General features: G+C 44.2%; 1 protein-coding gene across 2 annotated transcripts in view; it reads left to right on the forward strand.

The window, feature by feature from the left end:
• The window catches only part of USP24 (ubiquitin specific peptidase 24), a 164,769-nt gene extending 150,078 nt beyond the window's left edge, over positions 1-14,691 (forward strand). For both annotated transcript variants that reach the window (XM_047788957.1, XM_047788958.1), the window contains exons 62-68: positions 1,473-1,538; positions 3,601-3,667; positions 5,074-5,152; positions 9,894-9,969; positions 10,399-10,485; positions 10,807-10,917; positions 11,981-14,691. In XM_047788957.1, the coding sequence (XP_047644913.1) occupies positions 1,473-1,538; positions 3,601-3,667; positions 5,074-5,152; positions 9,894-9,969; positions 10,399-10,485; positions 10,807-10,917; positions 11,981-12,043 (549 nt within the window). In that variant the 3' untranslated portion in view covers positions 12,044-14,691. The remainder of the gene's footprint in view (positions 1-1,472; positions 1,539-3,600; positions 3,668-5,073; positions 5,153-9,893; positions 9,970-10,398; positions 10,486-10,806; positions 10,918-11,980) is intronic.
• The last annotated feature ends 1,855 nt before the right edge of the window (positions 14,692-16,546 follow it).

Consider the following 16,546-nt stretch of genomic DNA (forward strand, 5'->3'; position numbering starts at 1 on the left):
ACATATTTAACTCACTTAATTCCCAAGTACACAAGTCCCATGAGGTTGATACTGTGATTATCACCATTCTGCTGTTGAAGAAACTGAGGTGTAGGGTCGCACAACTACTACGTGGCAGAGTGGGGATTTGAACATCAGCAGTGTGGCTCCAGGGCTGTGCTCTTAACCACATTGTGCGGTGCCTTGCTAGGGGTTATTAGAAAAACCTTTAAGCCTGCATACGCCATTTTCAGTCATTTTTTAATCTTTAATTTTTAATTACACATGGATGACACATGACTGCATTCTCTTTATGAAAAATTAAAATGTACAAATAAGGCCACAGTCCACTTTGACCACCGCCAATCAGCCTTATGCCCTCACTGCCCTACCCTACAGACCATGGTTGTACATATTGGTATGTGTCTTTCCAGGCCTCTTCCTGTGAATTTACACCAGGTATTTTAGTTCCTGCCACACCTTATTAGTTCGCCGCTAGGATTTATAATAGTGACACAGTGTTAACAGGTAGGTAGCTGGTGATCAGTAGATCGAGTCTTCAGGCTCACATTAGAATGTACCATCAGCCTTTTCTGTACAAACCCATATCAGGGGTGATGCAGTCCTCGCTTTACTCTTGAGTAATTATATAACTCAGGGTAATTTCCTCCTCTGGAAAATAGGCAGACGTTCGACTTGATCTCACAGGTTGTGAAGATTTGGTGAGGTGTGTAATACATGAATCTGGCGCCTTGCACATGCAGTGTTGCAATGCAGTGTCCTTTCCCACCGCATGTGTGTATAAGTTTATTCACATACACAGGAAGGAGTTCCCGTTGTGGCTCAGTGGGTTAAGAACCCGACCAGTATCCATGAGGATGCAGGTTCCATCCCTGGCTCAGTGGGTTAAGGATCCAGTATTGCCATGAGCTGTGATGTAGGTCACAGCTGCAACTCTGATTCCACCCCTACCCTAGGAATTTCCATATGCCATGGGTGCGGCCCTAAAAAGACAAATACAATGAAATAAAAGAAAATAAGCAAGTTTTATGAGCCTTGCTTTCTCTACTTAGTTATCTTGGCATGTTTTTCTTCTTCCTAAGCTGACTTTTCTTATATATTTCACTCATTCCATACTGATCTAAGAACATTCTCATTTGCATTTCATAGCTACACCAGCATATCCTGGAAAATAAAATAGGATACATAGAATGTAGGCCTGTTTAGTGACTAAAGATTATCTCCCTTCCTTTGTGCTTTTTTTCTTCTCTCATGATAAAATATCATGGAGGGTTGCAGCTGGGAGGCCTGTGGAGGTTGTGTTCCAGTCCCCGTATTCAGCATTTGGGGAAACAAAGATGCAGAGAAGGCGATGCCTTGCCCAAGATCAGCGGGTGGTGGTAGAGCTGGGGCTGGAATTGTTGGTTGCCACCCCAGCCTGCTTTCCACTGGAGACTTAACTGGAATCTTTATGCTTTTTAAAAATATTCCAGAACCAACTAGAAACAGCTCCACCCCATGAGTTAAAGAATACGTTCCAACTGCTTCATGAGATACTGGTAAGTCGTACATGTTCTGATTCACTTGCATTTCGGTATTTACTAGTTAGCATGTGTTTATGAATAAAAACCGTATGTTTTTTGCATTCATTTGGTCTACACTTACTGAGCCTCTTCTTATCAGTCATTGTTCTTGCATTACTGATTTGGAAGGTGTGTGGTAATAAACTCCCTCGCGGGCACTCAGTTTAGTGAGGGGCTAGACAAGTACGCAGGCAGTCACACTGCAGAGAGCAAAGACCCTGGACAGGAAACTGCTCAGGTCGAATGTGATCTTGTGTGACCCTCACGATAACCAGCAGAGGTGAGTCTGCTTCTACAGATCTTTCGAATCTAAGACACCACTGACTGTCTGTGTAACTAATGAAAATATCCTTATGGGGCAGGAAACTGAAATGTAATCCACTGTAGGGTGCATCCCACCTTCGGAAATAGGAAAAGCAGGGCGGTGAAATTCAGTAGTAATCCGGGAAATACAGTATTATTAGAGGTAGACCTGCCCAAGACCATCATTTAGTCAGTGACAGAGCCAGGATCTGGGCCGAGCATGTGGCCCAAGAGCCCATACTCTCTGCCAGACCCCTGGTTTACACGGTGTATTGTAAGTAGGACTAGGAGTGGGAACTGAGTAGGACTTGGGGGAAGGAGCCCAAAGCAGACAGGAGAGGCTCCAGCCACCAGTGCGTGTGGCCCCCCCGGCCCCAGGCCAGTGGTTACACACTGGTGGCCAAGTTGTGCCTATACATCTGTTTAACGTGGCTCACATTGTCTTGTCTCTTCATTTCTGGATCCCAGCCCATCTTGAGAAATCAGGTAACATGGTCACGTGGCTCTGATCCGACATGCTGCCCTCACCCGGGGCAGTAGCAGCACACCCGCTTCGAGGAGGCTTGTGGTCTCCAGTTCCCCAGTGTCCTCACCACTCCTTATTGTCTGCTCCGTTGCTCATTTCTTGTCACCTTGGCCTCTGCAGACATTCCAGTTTAGCGGTCTCTGCCGTCAGTGATGGGCTGTAAGCAGGAAAGTGATGTGACCTGATATGTGTCCTAGAAAATGTCCCCGGCAACTGTTTGGAAGGATGGGTTAAAGAAGGACCAGGGTTGGAATTAGAAGACCATGTGGGAATCTGGCAATAATCTGGGTGTGAGATAACAAGGTTTATACTAAGGAAATGTAGGAGTGGAAGGGGCTAGGGACAGATCTAGAGGTGTTCAGAACGAGAATCAGTAGAATTCGCTGACTGGGAGCTGATGAGAGAGACCAGCCCCAGGGCTTTTTGCAGAGGTGAGGGGTGGGGGGTAGAGACTGGTTCCCTTTAGGTCCCTATGGCTTAACAAAGGCCTGGGCACAGGGTAGGCATTTCATAGATGCCATTTCTGAAAAGCCTGTCTTTCTGGTCCTTTACCTCTTTTTGGCGCTAGTGCTTTTGGAAGATTGTTCCTCCTGAGAGTGGGCTTGCGTGCTGTTCACCTGGTCAGCAGCAAACCCATTTAGTCTACGGCACTGGAGGCACAGACGTCGATGGAGCCCTGTGTGGCATGGAGGAAACCCCACATCAACTAGTCGAGCCTATGTTAGAGCAAAACTGAGACACCTTTTTTGTAAACCATAAACCTCATGAAATGCATATCATATAACTCATGAAATGCTTATCATATAACCCACATCACAGAGACTCTAGATGTAGTTGGTAATAACATGTATTATGAAATGAGTGGATCTCCAAATACTCCTCCATAGTTTTTTATCTTTAATTTAAAAGGTAATGTATTGTTGCGAAACATGGCAATGGCATGATATTTGTTTGTGTTCAGTTTTGTTATGTTAGAAACTGTAAGTTAACCTCTTGATTTTTCTCTTTAGCACGCCAGTAACAGAGGTTCCCTTGAGGCGCAGTGGGTTAAGGATCTGGCATTGCCGCAGCTGTGGCACAGGTCCCAGCCCTGGCCAGAAACTTCCAGATGCCACGGGTGTGGCCAAAACAAATAAACAGAAACACAGCAGTAGCTGTAACAGAAGTTCCTTCTTTCATTTACCAGCCTTTGTTTCCTGCTTCTCACAGGTCATTGAGGATCCCATACAAGTAGAGCGAGTCAAATTTGTGTTTGAGACAGAAAACGGATTACTAGGCAAGTATGCTGCCTTGTGGAAAAGTGTCTGTAGTAAGAGGGCAGAGAGCCTATCGTTCTAGCCAGCCTCCCTCCCGCACGCTCGGCCTGGCGTGGCAGTGGGGAAGCCCGCAGAGGTCCACTCAGGGCTGTTGGGCCTCCTCACTCCAGGCAGGAGACTTAGAGCCAGAGGGTCTTCCTGCCCTCGACAGTCTCCCGCTTTCAGTGAGACACAGCTTGAGGTACTTTTACTGGGTCGGGTGACATTCAGGGATGCTGTGACTTTTTTTTTAACAAGCTAAAGTTTGGCCATGTTCACAAGAAATCTTTCCTTCCACTCTGTAGCCATTACGCAGGAAAAAACTACAACCTTAGACTCAGGGTATTGTCAAGCCCTCGAAATGTAATTTTTTTTTTTTTTTTTTAACCTCTGGTACGAGTGCATCCGATTTCTCTTGTCTACTTGTTTTTTTTTGACATTTTTCTTTTTTGGAAGGCCAGAGTGGCTTTAATGAGCTATTTCTTAGAAAAAGTTTAGTTAGAAATAATCTTTTCCAGCTCCGACCATCCCCCTATATTTCTAGTTAGTTTGAGTCATTTCCAGTTTTGCTATATAGTAAGAGAAGTTAGGATCTCCTCTTATTAGAGAGAAGAAATTTAAGCTGAAAAGTTAAGTAGCTGCAGAATTCTAGACCAGCCCTTTGGAATGGTGTTCCCTGTGAGGGCAGCCCCAGGCTCTCTGGGACTCACAGACCATACACTGCTCCTGGGCAGGGACCAAGTGTCCAGTCGTCCCGAGGGGTCCGAAGGGGATTGGTTTCAGGGCCCCCCTCGGATACCAAAACTCACAGACTTTCAAGTTCCCCCTGGTCCGCCCTTCACATCCGTGGTTCTGCACCTGCAGGTTCCACCAGCTGCGGGTTGTGTAGTCCCGTTTATTGAAAAAGATCCACAAGTAAGTGGACCCACGCAGTTCAAATCCATGTTGTTCAAGTGTCAGCTGTATTTATCTTCAGATGCCCCAGGGACAGTGCAGAAAATAGTTGCTGAAGTGAACTAATACCATACATTTCTTTTTATCACACTGAAAGTGTTTAAACTGCTCTCTGTCAGTAAGGTGGTAGACAGAGAACTTTGGGGGCCTCTAGGTGAATAATCAGCCAGTATACGTTTTAGTTTCTTCCACTTCCTCTAAAAGTCCACCTTTCATCATCCTGTGTGGTTCTCGAATGCTATTTAAAGTAATGTTTCTACCTGTTAGAATTGAGGGAATCCTTTTGAGTCGGCACCACCATGCTTTTGTCACGTTCCTAACCTGCCTATCCAAATGGCTTGTAAATTTTCGGAACAAGCGAGCTATTGTTATTACTTGGACCTACTTTCACTTTGGTGCCTGGTTGGTAAAACTTCCTCTTCTGTTCCTTCAGCTCTGATGCACCACAGTAATCATGTGGACAGCAGTCGCTGCTACCAGTGTGTCAAATTTCTTGTAACTCTTGCTCAAAAGTAAGTATCGAGTCAAAAACACACGAGGAAATGGTGTTTCACATATGCCTGGAGGAAAAATCTGCCTTGTTTTAGGACCTGGAGACTCTGACCCAGTCAGGGCATGTCTGCTTGGGTGATACGGATAACTGCTGAGATGATCTCAAAGAGACGTGGGGTGGGGGGTGTTAGACGTAACAGATCTTATGAATCCAAGAAAAAAAAATGCTGAACCGCCGGGCACTACGAGGAAAGGCAGGTTTAGGGACCTTAACAGCGAGAGTTCATGAACCTTCCCTCAAGGTGTCTTTCGTTACCTACCAACTCTTGTAGCTTCTAGGTCCCCACTCTCAAAATAGTCTCTCAAGAGACAAAATCATGTAACCGCTACTCACACTTATGAACCCAGGCATTGTGCTAAATAAATACTTTGCCTGTTATCTCATTGAATCTTTTCAGCAGCTTTCTGAGGTTAGGTTCTGCTACTAGTCCTATATCATAGGTGGTTTAAGTGACATGCCTGCTGTCAGAGCTAGGACTTGAGCACAGGCTGACTGACTTCAAGGCAAACGTTCTTTTCTCTTTTTATTCAATTATACTAAAATACACATAACACAAAATGCACCGTTTTAACCATTTTTGGGTGCGCAATTCAGTGGCAGTTAAGTACATTCACATTGTGTAGCCATCACGACCCTCAGTCTCCAGAACTTCCTTCATCTTCCAGAACTGAAATTCTATACCCATTAAATAAAAACTCTCCATTCTCCCTCCCTCCAGCCCCTGGCAACCATCATTCTACTTTTTGTCTTTGTGAATTTGACTCACGTAAATGGAGTCATACAGTATTTGTCCTTTTGTGATTATTTCTCTAAGCACAATGTCCTCAAGGTGTCTCCACATTGTATTGTGTATCGCAGTTCCCTTTCTTCTTAAGGTTAAGTAGTACTCCGTTGTATAGATAAATGTATACCACATCTTGCTTATCCATTCATTTGCTTATAGGCCTTTGGAAAGCAAAGGTTCTCAGTGTTAAAAGGAACCGGAGTGGTTTGTGACTTTAAGCTCCCTTTAGTACACGGGCAAACAAAAGACCAGAGTGACTGCATGCTAACCCAAGGTTCTTTTTTTTCTTTTTCTTTTGGTCTTTTTGTCTTTTGGGGGCCACACTCCTGGCATATGGAAGTTCCCAGGCTAGGGGTCCAGTCAGAGCTGTAGCTGCCGGCCCACGCCACAGCCACAGCAACGCCGGATCGGAGCCGCCTCTGCAGCCTACACCATAGCTTATAGCAATGCCGGATCCTTAACCCACTGAGCAGGGTCAGGGATCAAACCCACGTCCTCATGGATTCTAGTCAGGTTCAGTAACTGCTGAGCCACAATGAGAACTCCTATTTTTTTAAATTGAAATATCACTTACCAATATTGTGTTGAGTCTCACAACTAAGTGATTCAATTATAGATATATTTTTCAGATTATTTTCCATTATAGGTTATTACAAAATATTGAATATAGTTCCCTGTGCTATACAATAAATCTTTGTTGCCTGTCTTTTTTTAATGTATAGTAGTTTGTTACCTGTTAATCCCATACTCCTAATTTATCCTTATAGTTAATGGTAACTATAAATTTATTTTCTGTGTCTGAGTCTGTTTCTATTTTATATATAGATTCATTTAGGTTTTTTTTAGATTTCTCATATAAGTGATATATAATATTTTTCTTCCTCTGAATTACTTCACTTAGTAAAATATTCTCTAGGTCCATCCATGTTGCTGCAAATAGCAGTATTTCATTCTTTTTATGGCTGTTATATTCCATTGTGTGTGTATCTATGTTTTATATATGTGTATGTATATGTATACATAAACACGTCACATCTCTGAAACCAATCGTCTGTGGATGGGCACTTGGGTTCTTTCCATGTCTTGGCTGTTGTAAATAGTGCTGCAAGTGACAATAGGATTCCTATATCTCTTCAGATTAGAATCTTCATCTTTTCAGGATACATGCCCAGGAGTATAATCCCAGGTTATTAACAGACTGCACTGCCATCACTGAGTCTCACACTGAGCTCTTTATAGCTTCTTTTTTTTTTTTGTCTTTTGTCTTTTTGCCTTTTCTAGGGCCGCTCCCATGGCATATGGAGGTTCCCAGGCTAGGGGTCTAATCGGAGCTATAGATGCCGGCCTGCGCCATAGCCATAGCAACATGGGATCCGAGCCATGTCTGCGACCTACGCCACAGCTCACAGCAAGGCCGGATCCTTAACCCATTGAGTGAGGCCAGGGATCCAACCTGCAACTTCATGGTTCCTAGTTACATTGGTTAACCACTGAGCCACGACAGGAATTCTGTATAGCTTAATTTATTTTGCTCCAGATTTTTGCTGATTCTTAGGCATGTGTATTGCCATCCCTAGATCTGTATCAGAATAAGAAAGAGAACTCTGTTGGGCTTAATTTGCTACATTTGAGCATCCCCAACAGATTTAAATGAGAGCCCCATTGAAATCAAGCATGAACGTGTGTTTTCCAGATGATACAACATTGTAGATAGAGATCATCCTGCCACAGCTGCGGGTTCATTAATGAGCCTTCAGATAGGTAGCATGTCATCTTAAGTACTTGCCTAGGAGTGACATTTCCAAGTAGTGTTGGGGCCACATAGCATATCTGATGTCAGTGACACACAGTCCAGATTATCAGTAGTGTCTTCGTATGTGCTTCCAGTATCCTGCATATAGCGTGTTTTACACATATGGTAATGATAGTATCCCCATCGGTGCTGTCTTCAAATAAGGAAAGCTTTCTAGATTGAGCAAATAAAAATGGAAGGAGTATAATGGAAAAAATTTAAATCATTTATAAAAAGGAGAGAAAGGGGCTCCAAAATCACATTTTAAAATTGTTTTTCCTTTGGAGTTCCCATCGTGGCTCAGTGGAAATGAACCTGACTAGAATCCATGAGAATGCAGATTCCATCCCTGGCCTCACTCAGTGGCTTAAGGATCCAGTGTTGCCGTGAGCTGTGGTGTAGGTCGCAGATGCAGCTCAGATACCACATTGCTGTGGCTGTGGTGTAGGCCAGTGGCTGCAGCTCCAATTCGGCCCCTAGCCTGGGAACCTCCATATGCCACCACGGTTGCGACCCTAAAAAGACCAAAAAAAAATTGTTTTTGTCCTAATATCATTGTTTCTCATTTAAATCAAAAAATTAAAAACTAGTTTGCTTCTATCAAAAGGCCATTCATTGGACATGTTAAAACTCCTAGAAGAGAACATAGGCAAAACATTCTCTGGCATAAGTCTTACTAGTGTCTTCTTAGGTTAGTCTACCAAGGCAGGAGAAATAAAAGCAAAAATAAACAAACGGGACCTAATCAAACTTAAAAGTTTTTGCCCAGCAAAGGAAACCATAAACAAGATGAAAGGACAGCCTACAGACCAGGAGAAAATAATTTGCAATGATGCAACCAGCAAGGGCTTAATTTACAAAATAGAAAAACAGCTCATACAACTCAATAACAAAAAAAAACAAGCAACCCAGTCAAAAAATAAGTAGAAGACCTAAATAGACATTTCTCCAAAGAAGACATACAGATGGCCAGTAGGCCCATGAAAAGATGTTCAGCATTGCTAATTATCAGAGAAATGCAGATCAAAACTAAAATGAGATATCACCTCACCAGTCAGTGGTCATCATAAAAAAGTCTACAAACAGTAAATGCTGGAGAAGGTGTGGAGAAAAGGGAACCCACCTCCACTGGTGGTGGGAATGTAAATTGGTGCAGCCACTATGGAAAACAATATAGAGGTTCCTTAAAAAATTAAAAATAGTTACCATATGATCCAGCAATCCTGGTCCTGGGCATGTATCTAGAGAAAACTATAATTCAAAAAGATGCATGCACCTCCACATGCACAGTAGCAATATTGATAATAGCCAAGACCTGGAAGCAACCTATATGTCCATCAATAGATGAATAGATAAGATGTGGTATGTACAATGGAATATTACTGAGCCATAAAAAAGAATGAAACAATGACATTTGCACTAACATAGATGGACCTAGAGATTGTCATACTAAGTAAAACAAGTCAAATATCATCTGCTCTCATTTATATGTTGATTTTAAAATATGATAGATGAACTTCTTTACAAAACAGACTCACAGACATAGAAAATAGAAACTTATAATTGCCAAAGGAGTAAGGGAGGGATAAATTAGAAATTAGGAATTAACAAATACACGCTACTATATATAAAATAGATGCTAACAACAAGGTCCTACTGTATAGCATAGGGAACTATGTTCAGTATCTTGTCATAACTTGTAATGGAGAATATGAAAAAATACATGTATATGTCTAATAACTGAATCACTTTGCTCTATACCAGAGACACAACATTGTAAGTCAACTATGCTTTAATTAAAAATAAATACAGAGGTTATTTGTTAAATATACCATTTATTGTGGGTATTTTTGTTTTATTTTTCATTTTCCAGCTTTCCATTTTAATAAAACTGAGTAGGTGAGTTAGAGATGGATAGGAGACTTTTTTTTTTCTACTTACTGCCTGTTGAAGTTTAAACATGTGAATGGATGCAAACCAAAAAAAAAGTGCAAATTTAATATAAAAAGAACTGAACTTTAGTGAAAGTAGCATTTGTGCCTCAAAATTTTAAAGTACTATATGTTAAGCAAGTATATTTACAAAGAAAGCATTTGGCTAATGAAAATTTCCTCCAATCACCAGGTGTCCAGCTGCTAAAGAATACTTTAAGGAGAATTCCCACCACTGGAGTTGGGCTGTACAGTGGCTACAGAAAAAGGTAATTGAGATTTTAACTTTCCTGGCTCTAACATAGGAATCAATAGCAGTACATCTGTCTTATCAGGAAGAATTTCAACTTAATTTGACGTAATTTGGAGACTGGCCTCAAAAGTATTTTCAGAGTTCACATTTTTTGCAATATAGTTGATATCTTTCTTTATTCATTTAACTTGTATCTTAATGCATATGTTTTAATTTTAAGGGGAAAAAGGTAAGGATGCTTATATAAGAGGTAGTGTTTTAATGAGCTCTCGAGGGTGGAAGTAGAATCTTCTAAGAAAGAATCTCTTGATGTGCTAGAAAGACCGGGTCAGTATATACATGCTACTTTAGATGCCTCTTGTGCTGTAATATCTAGTGGTAGGAATTGTGGATTCACGTGGGCTTGTTTGACATCTCTCTTGGCCTTTTGGACCTTCCATCTCAGATGTCAGAACATTATTGGACACCGCAGAGTAATGTCTCTAATGAAACATCAACTGGAAAAACCTTTCAGCGAACGATTTCAGCTCAGGTAAGGGTTGCCTTTGATTTTGTGTGGCTTGAAATCCCTCAGGTGGGATTTTTAGTATGTTTCTCAGAAACTGCAGCCTCAGAGAAAAGAGGTGTAGGTTAAAAATGAGTCAGGGCAGAAGAAACAATTGATTTTTCTGAGAAAGGACAGCAAGTGAGTATACAGTGCAAGTTATTTGCCTGGAAGAGAAGCAGTGAGGGGTGGTGCACAGAGGTGGACATGAAAGCGCCACCTTGAGGCTCCCGGTGCCTCCAAGGGAAGGGTGATCTTCCCCGGGGGTGCTGCTTCCACTGCACCCCCTAACTTTTCCCTCTCCCACAGGACACACTGGCTTATGCCACAGCTCTGCTGAATGAGAAAGAGCAGTCGGGAAGCAGTAACGGGTCGGAGAGCAGTCCGGCGAATGAGAACGGAGAGAGGCACTTACAGCAGGTACAGCTAGAGGGCACGTCCTTGTGCCCAGGGGCAGCGTCTGCTCTGAGGTTTTCCAAAGAGAATCCATAATCAAGAGAAAAAGGAGGAGTTCCCCTCGTGGCACAGTGGTTAACGAATCCGACTAGGAACCATGAAGTTGCGGGTTCGATCCCTGGCCTCACTCAGTGGGTTAAGGATCCAGCGTTGCCATGAGCTGTGGTGTAGGTCGCAGATGCGGCTTGGATCCCACGTTGCTGTGGCTGTGGCATAGGCCGGCGGCTACAACTCCAATTGGACCCCTAGCCTGGGAACTTCCATATGCCACGGGAGCAGCCCTAGAAAAGGCAAAAAGATCAAAAAAAAAAAAAAAGGAAAAATGACCCCTTCCACCTTCAGCCCTCACGAGCCTTCCCGGAAACACAGACCTTTGAAAAGAAGGGCCTCATGCCATTGAAGTCTAGCTATTTGTCGGGGAGTCAAAGAGTAATTTTAAGCTTGGATTTTTGTTCATTTGTTTTTCAAAAAGTATTTTCAGTGCTAATCACTATAATAGCAAAAGGAATGAAATATTTATTGAACAGCTGCTGTGTGCAAAATAATGCAGCAGGTGTGAATGTCGTGACGTGTATTGTGTCTTCCTTCTGGTCTGGAGCCTTCTCTGAGGTCGTCTCTGTAGTGCCATCCCAGTGCATGGCACAGAGGCCTCGTTAGAGGAATCCTGCTGATGTCCTGTGTGCCGCTCTGCCTGTAAATCTCGCGGATCCTCGTAACAGCCTTACGAGGTCGACATCCCCCTGATTTCCCAGAAGGAACCTGAGACTCAGCATGGCGGTGTGATTTCACCCGAGGCTGCCCTGTGACTTCAGGCAAGGGCTGTTTCGGCGACTAAGTGAGAACATGGAAAAGAAAGTTGCGTCAAATACAGCATGTTCCACTTGTCATATTTTATTGCCCTTTGATAAACATGAAGTGGTTAAATGAGGACACGCTTAAGCAGAATGCCACTAAGTCCATCAGCAGAGCAGACTTTTTCCCTCTGGCTTGACTGTGGGTGTATTTAACTAACTTTCCTTTTCCCAAGGGTTCTGAGTCGCCCATGATGATCGGCGAGTTAAGGAGTGACCTGGACGACGTCGACCCCTAGGGGACCTGCCCCGCACACTGTAAGGAGTCACGTCCCAGTTACTGAATGCTCAGCACCTTTCTGAACTCCACATCTCATCCTTGAACTCTTTAGAAGAGCTGGGAAGCTGGAGGATCAGGTGTTTTTAAAGAGAGCGCTTGTCAGCCCCTGGAGAGGCCTGGGGGCCGCCTGGCAGCAGGAGAACTCGGCCTGTGGATCCGCTGTCCCGGGGCCCAGCCCCTACGTGGATTAACATTTCCGTGGAGGTTTTTAGGAAAAGAAGCCGGTGACAGACTGTTTTGTTACAAGAACATACAAGAGTGAGTGAGGATAAAGCTGTTGCTTTCTCTGTGATGCTATTAAAAAAAAATTCCTTTGGTTTTTATATTAAAAAAAAGCAATCTGCCTTTAGATATGCGGGGGCAAATTTTTAATCTTGCAGTAACATTGAATAGGAATATCCAATTTAAAATGGTGTAAAGATATGTGATAAAAAAAAAAATTCCTTTTCGCTGTAAAATAGTAGTTAAAGAATTCGGTTTACACAGACCTTTGTATTTAATATGTCTCCCTATTTGTATAGAATTTCAGGTGGGTCTGGATGAGAGCCCTGGGCATAAACTTGGATCTTGATGATATGTTACCAGGACCAGAAATTGGGAAATTTATTAAGCTCTTGAAAGTATTTTTCTGAGATAATTGAGATTGAAAGAGCAATAAAAAAAAAAAAGAAAAGAAAAGAAGAGAAGTGCTGTGTTCTCCCGAAGGACAGGGTGCATTGTTTGACATCAGTCACTAAAGAGGTTAGGAGTTGTTCCCAAAACAAAGTTTAAAAACAGCAAAATAAAAAGCACTTTAAGATATAATCTTATTGAGTTTGACTTCATAAAATCATCTTTTTAATGCTTGGAGACATATTGAATAAACTGTAGTCTTAAATCCTGTGATCTGCAATCATTTGCTTTTGTTGAAAACATAATTACTGAAACCCTTGGTATTGGTTGTGTATGAAGTTACATATTTGAGTCGAGAGATACTGCTTTGTGAGTTTCCACATATTTTAATTCGGAGAAGGAATGTGTGACTTTGTTTCTCCTCAACAGGACTAATTCACCCTAAAAAGATAGGGACAAGATTTATTTTCCCAGAAATAACTAGCAAGCAACTGAACAACCATCCCTTCCGACGTGTTTCCCAAGTTCAGCGCCGTTCACTCATTTCAGTGTAGGTACCAGCTCCCCCTTCCTCAGGAGGGAAGGGAGTATCCCAGCACATTTGGTATATTTTGTACATTTTGGGGTTTGAGTCCCTGCACACGTTTTCCGCCCTGTTTGCCTTCAGTTGTGTCCTCTGCCTTGTTCTGTGCTCACCGTGTGCAGAACTAGGAAGCCCCCATCTCGATCTGCAGTCCACTCGAAGCGCAGTGGACACGTGACAGGACAGACAACTGTTCCAGCTGCACACTGCAAACCCTGTCATCTCACTGTTAAAGCTTGCAGTTCCCACGAAGCCGGGCTGCAGGGTGTAATTGCTCGACTTACGCAGGCTGGTGGCGGCTTTCGTCAAAGACACCTAGTGGGTGGAAAGCTGACACGAAAGAGCAGAATAGCGCCCCAGAGGAGTGGTCGGAGGCAATCGGCTTTTTTTATATGGTTCTGATGTACTTGCAAATTCAAATGTGATGTTTTAAAACGGATTCTGAGTACATAAATACCCCGTGTCCTACTGTCCCCCAACCCCTACTCTGTCTCCACCTCCATCCATCCTCACCGAGCAACCCCATGGGACGTGACCTCGAAATGCTGGCCATGCTAAAGTGTGAGGAGATCACGCTGGCATCTGCACTCCCGGGAGCCCAAATCCAGGAGTGAAATTGCCACTTCTATCCCTTATTTCCTATGGAAACAACGCCTTCCACAGCCCCCAGTACCTGCTGTCCTCACGGCACTGTTCATCGGGATCAGGATCAGCTGTTATTAGACGCCCTGGTTGGGTTTGCTTACGTTGTTGCTGCAGTGAGCATCAGTTTCACTTTGCCGGTGACCACATGATTTCCAATGGCTTCGGTCTACGAGCCTGCTGATGACTTTTTTCTAACGTAGTACAACAAAGTGACAATTCTGACAGGCTTACCTTGGAAGAGGTATCGTTTTTACTGCCAATTTTTTTGGATGAAAATGTTTTTATAGATCTTTCCAAATGGTCTGCCAGTCGAGTAGGAATTGCACAACTAAGTCAAGGCTGTGTGTTCTCGAAGTTCCCTTCATGAAGCCCGTCCTAGGATGGGTGAGTCGACCCCTTAGAGGCATCCTGGGAAAGAAAGCAGACTGACCCTCTGAGCCTTCCCCGGGGGCACCTGGCCTACGACCTCCCCTGGAGCCGCACACAGCCCTGACAGCTAGAACAGACGCGGGCTCAGAGCACGTGTCCCCAGCCTCACCCTGTCTTGCTCCACCCTCCCTGCTAACATCGAGGTGTGTGCAGTTACCTTTTGAGCTTGGAACAAGCAGACTGGAATTTTCCTCTGCTACCTCTTGTGTACAAAATCTTGTTTATAAAGTTTCAAAAAGAAGTAGACAAACTAGAGAAGAATCTTAATTCTAAATTTGGTGCATTGAGTGGCAGAGTTCTTAGCTTCTAAGGGTATAAAATAAATTTTTCAAAAACAGTCCAAGTCTCACCAACATTTTTCTGTGCATATCAGAAAACGGCTACGGTCAAGCAAGGGGGTCCCAGGGGCCGGTGGCCGGGTAGGAAGTGGTGCTGATTGTTTTTTGTCCTTTGCACTGGTGGTGGGAATAAGGTCTACTCTTTAACAATGAGGGCCAGCGGGTCTTTTTCTAAGCCTTTTACTGTTTGTTCTTATGGATACCCTGACCATTTCAGGATTCATTTGCAAAGCTCTATAAGGATTTGCCAGACTCAGACCAGTGGCCTGCAGGCATCTCCCCCTTAGCTTTCAGGCCTCCCAGTGGTCCCCAGCATGAGTCATGTCCCTGGTAGGCTGGGTCTCTCGCTAGACCCCACGAGTCTCAGCCTCACCCCTAACGCCCTGCATTTGCACACATGATTCCCTTCTCCTGGGGTGGGCGTCTGCTGCTCTAGATCTTCTGCAGCTCACTCCCATTCCTTCCCCACTCCCAGCCACCAACTGCCAACATTTGCAAGAACCAGTCCCTGTTCTCAAGCCTTGGAGCCATCCGGGCATAGATAGCTAACGAGGTGGCCCCTGAGTCTCTGCTGCCTTGGGCAGTGTTGGGAGGGGCATCCAGTGTGCACAGCAGGCGGAGGTGCCAGTGGGCTCACGTACACAGCGGTCCCTTAGCAGCTGGCAGCTCTTGAACCCTTTCCATGACACTAAATTGTCAAAATAGAGTTTGAGAGGATTTTTGCCTTTGATATGGGCTGTTTAGAGCTAGCCCTTGCTTAAGACAGATGCTCACTGGCCTCTGAATGGAGCTGAGGGGCCCACACTGAATGGGATAATTGTGGAAAGTCCTGAGACTGTTCCTTAATTTAAAATCATGAGGAATTCCCTTCGTGGAGCAGCAGAAACAAATCCAACTAGGAACCATGAGGTTCGCAGGTTTGATCCCTGGCCTTGCACAGTGGGTTAAGGATTCGGTGTTGCTGTGAGTTGTGGTGTAGGTTGCAGACGCGGCTCGGATCCGGCGTTGCTGTGCGCTGGGGCGTAGGTCGCAGACATAGCTCGGATTCTGCGTGGCTGTGGTGTAGGCAGCTGTGGCTCCATTCAACCCCCTAGCCTGGGAACTTCCATATGCCTTGGTGCATCCCTAAAAAGCAAAAAAAAAAAAATCATGAAAAGTGACCTTGGACTCATTACAGAGTCAGCCACTGGTATAATTAACTTATTCCATAGACATTGACTCTGCACCAGGCCTTGTGCCAGGTGCTAGGAGAGGAGACTGGAAAAGACACAGGGACCCTGAGCATCCAGAACCATGTGGAGCATAAGTTACCAAGGAGGGGGAACCCTGGTGGCTGGGGGAACTCGGGAGCTACAGGAAAAGGCTGATTGTATCAACTGCCTAAGCAAGGCCTCATCCTAGATGGTCACATTCAGGCAAGAGTCATGGACAAAGTTGTTTTTATTTTTCAAAGTCACCATGTAATAAAAAGGCTACAAAACCCAGAATAAATATCTTCAAGTTACAAAAGCAAAACAGGTCTAGAAAAGCTGCGAACTGTGAAAAGGCAACAGCTGTTGGCAAACAGCAGACCCAGAGATGAATGCATGCTTGTTTGTTTGCTTGGGTGGGGATGGGGTGGGGTGGGGGAGCTCAAGGAGGGAGAGTTGGGCCCCCCTCCCCCTTCCATCCCTCCAAAGGCCTGTCCGCTGGGGTCCCACCGCATCTGCCCGTGCCTTTTGCCCAGTGCTCTGTCCTCGCTCACAGTGCTACCCAGGTCTGTGTGCCCCCTTCTGAGCCTCTGTTAACTTACATAGATGGGATGCCAAGCTGGTGCAGTAAAAAGAGGCCTAGCTTTAGAGACAAATCTGGGCTC

Source organism: Phacochoerus africanus, chromosome 8 (genome assembly GCF_016906955.1).
Source record: "Phacochoerus africanus isolate WHEZ1 chromosome 8, ROS_Pafr_v1, whole genome shotgun sequence".
Taxonomy (NCBI): Eukaryota; Metazoa; Chordata; class Mammalia; order Artiodactyla; family Suidae; genus Phacochoerus; species Phacochoerus africanus.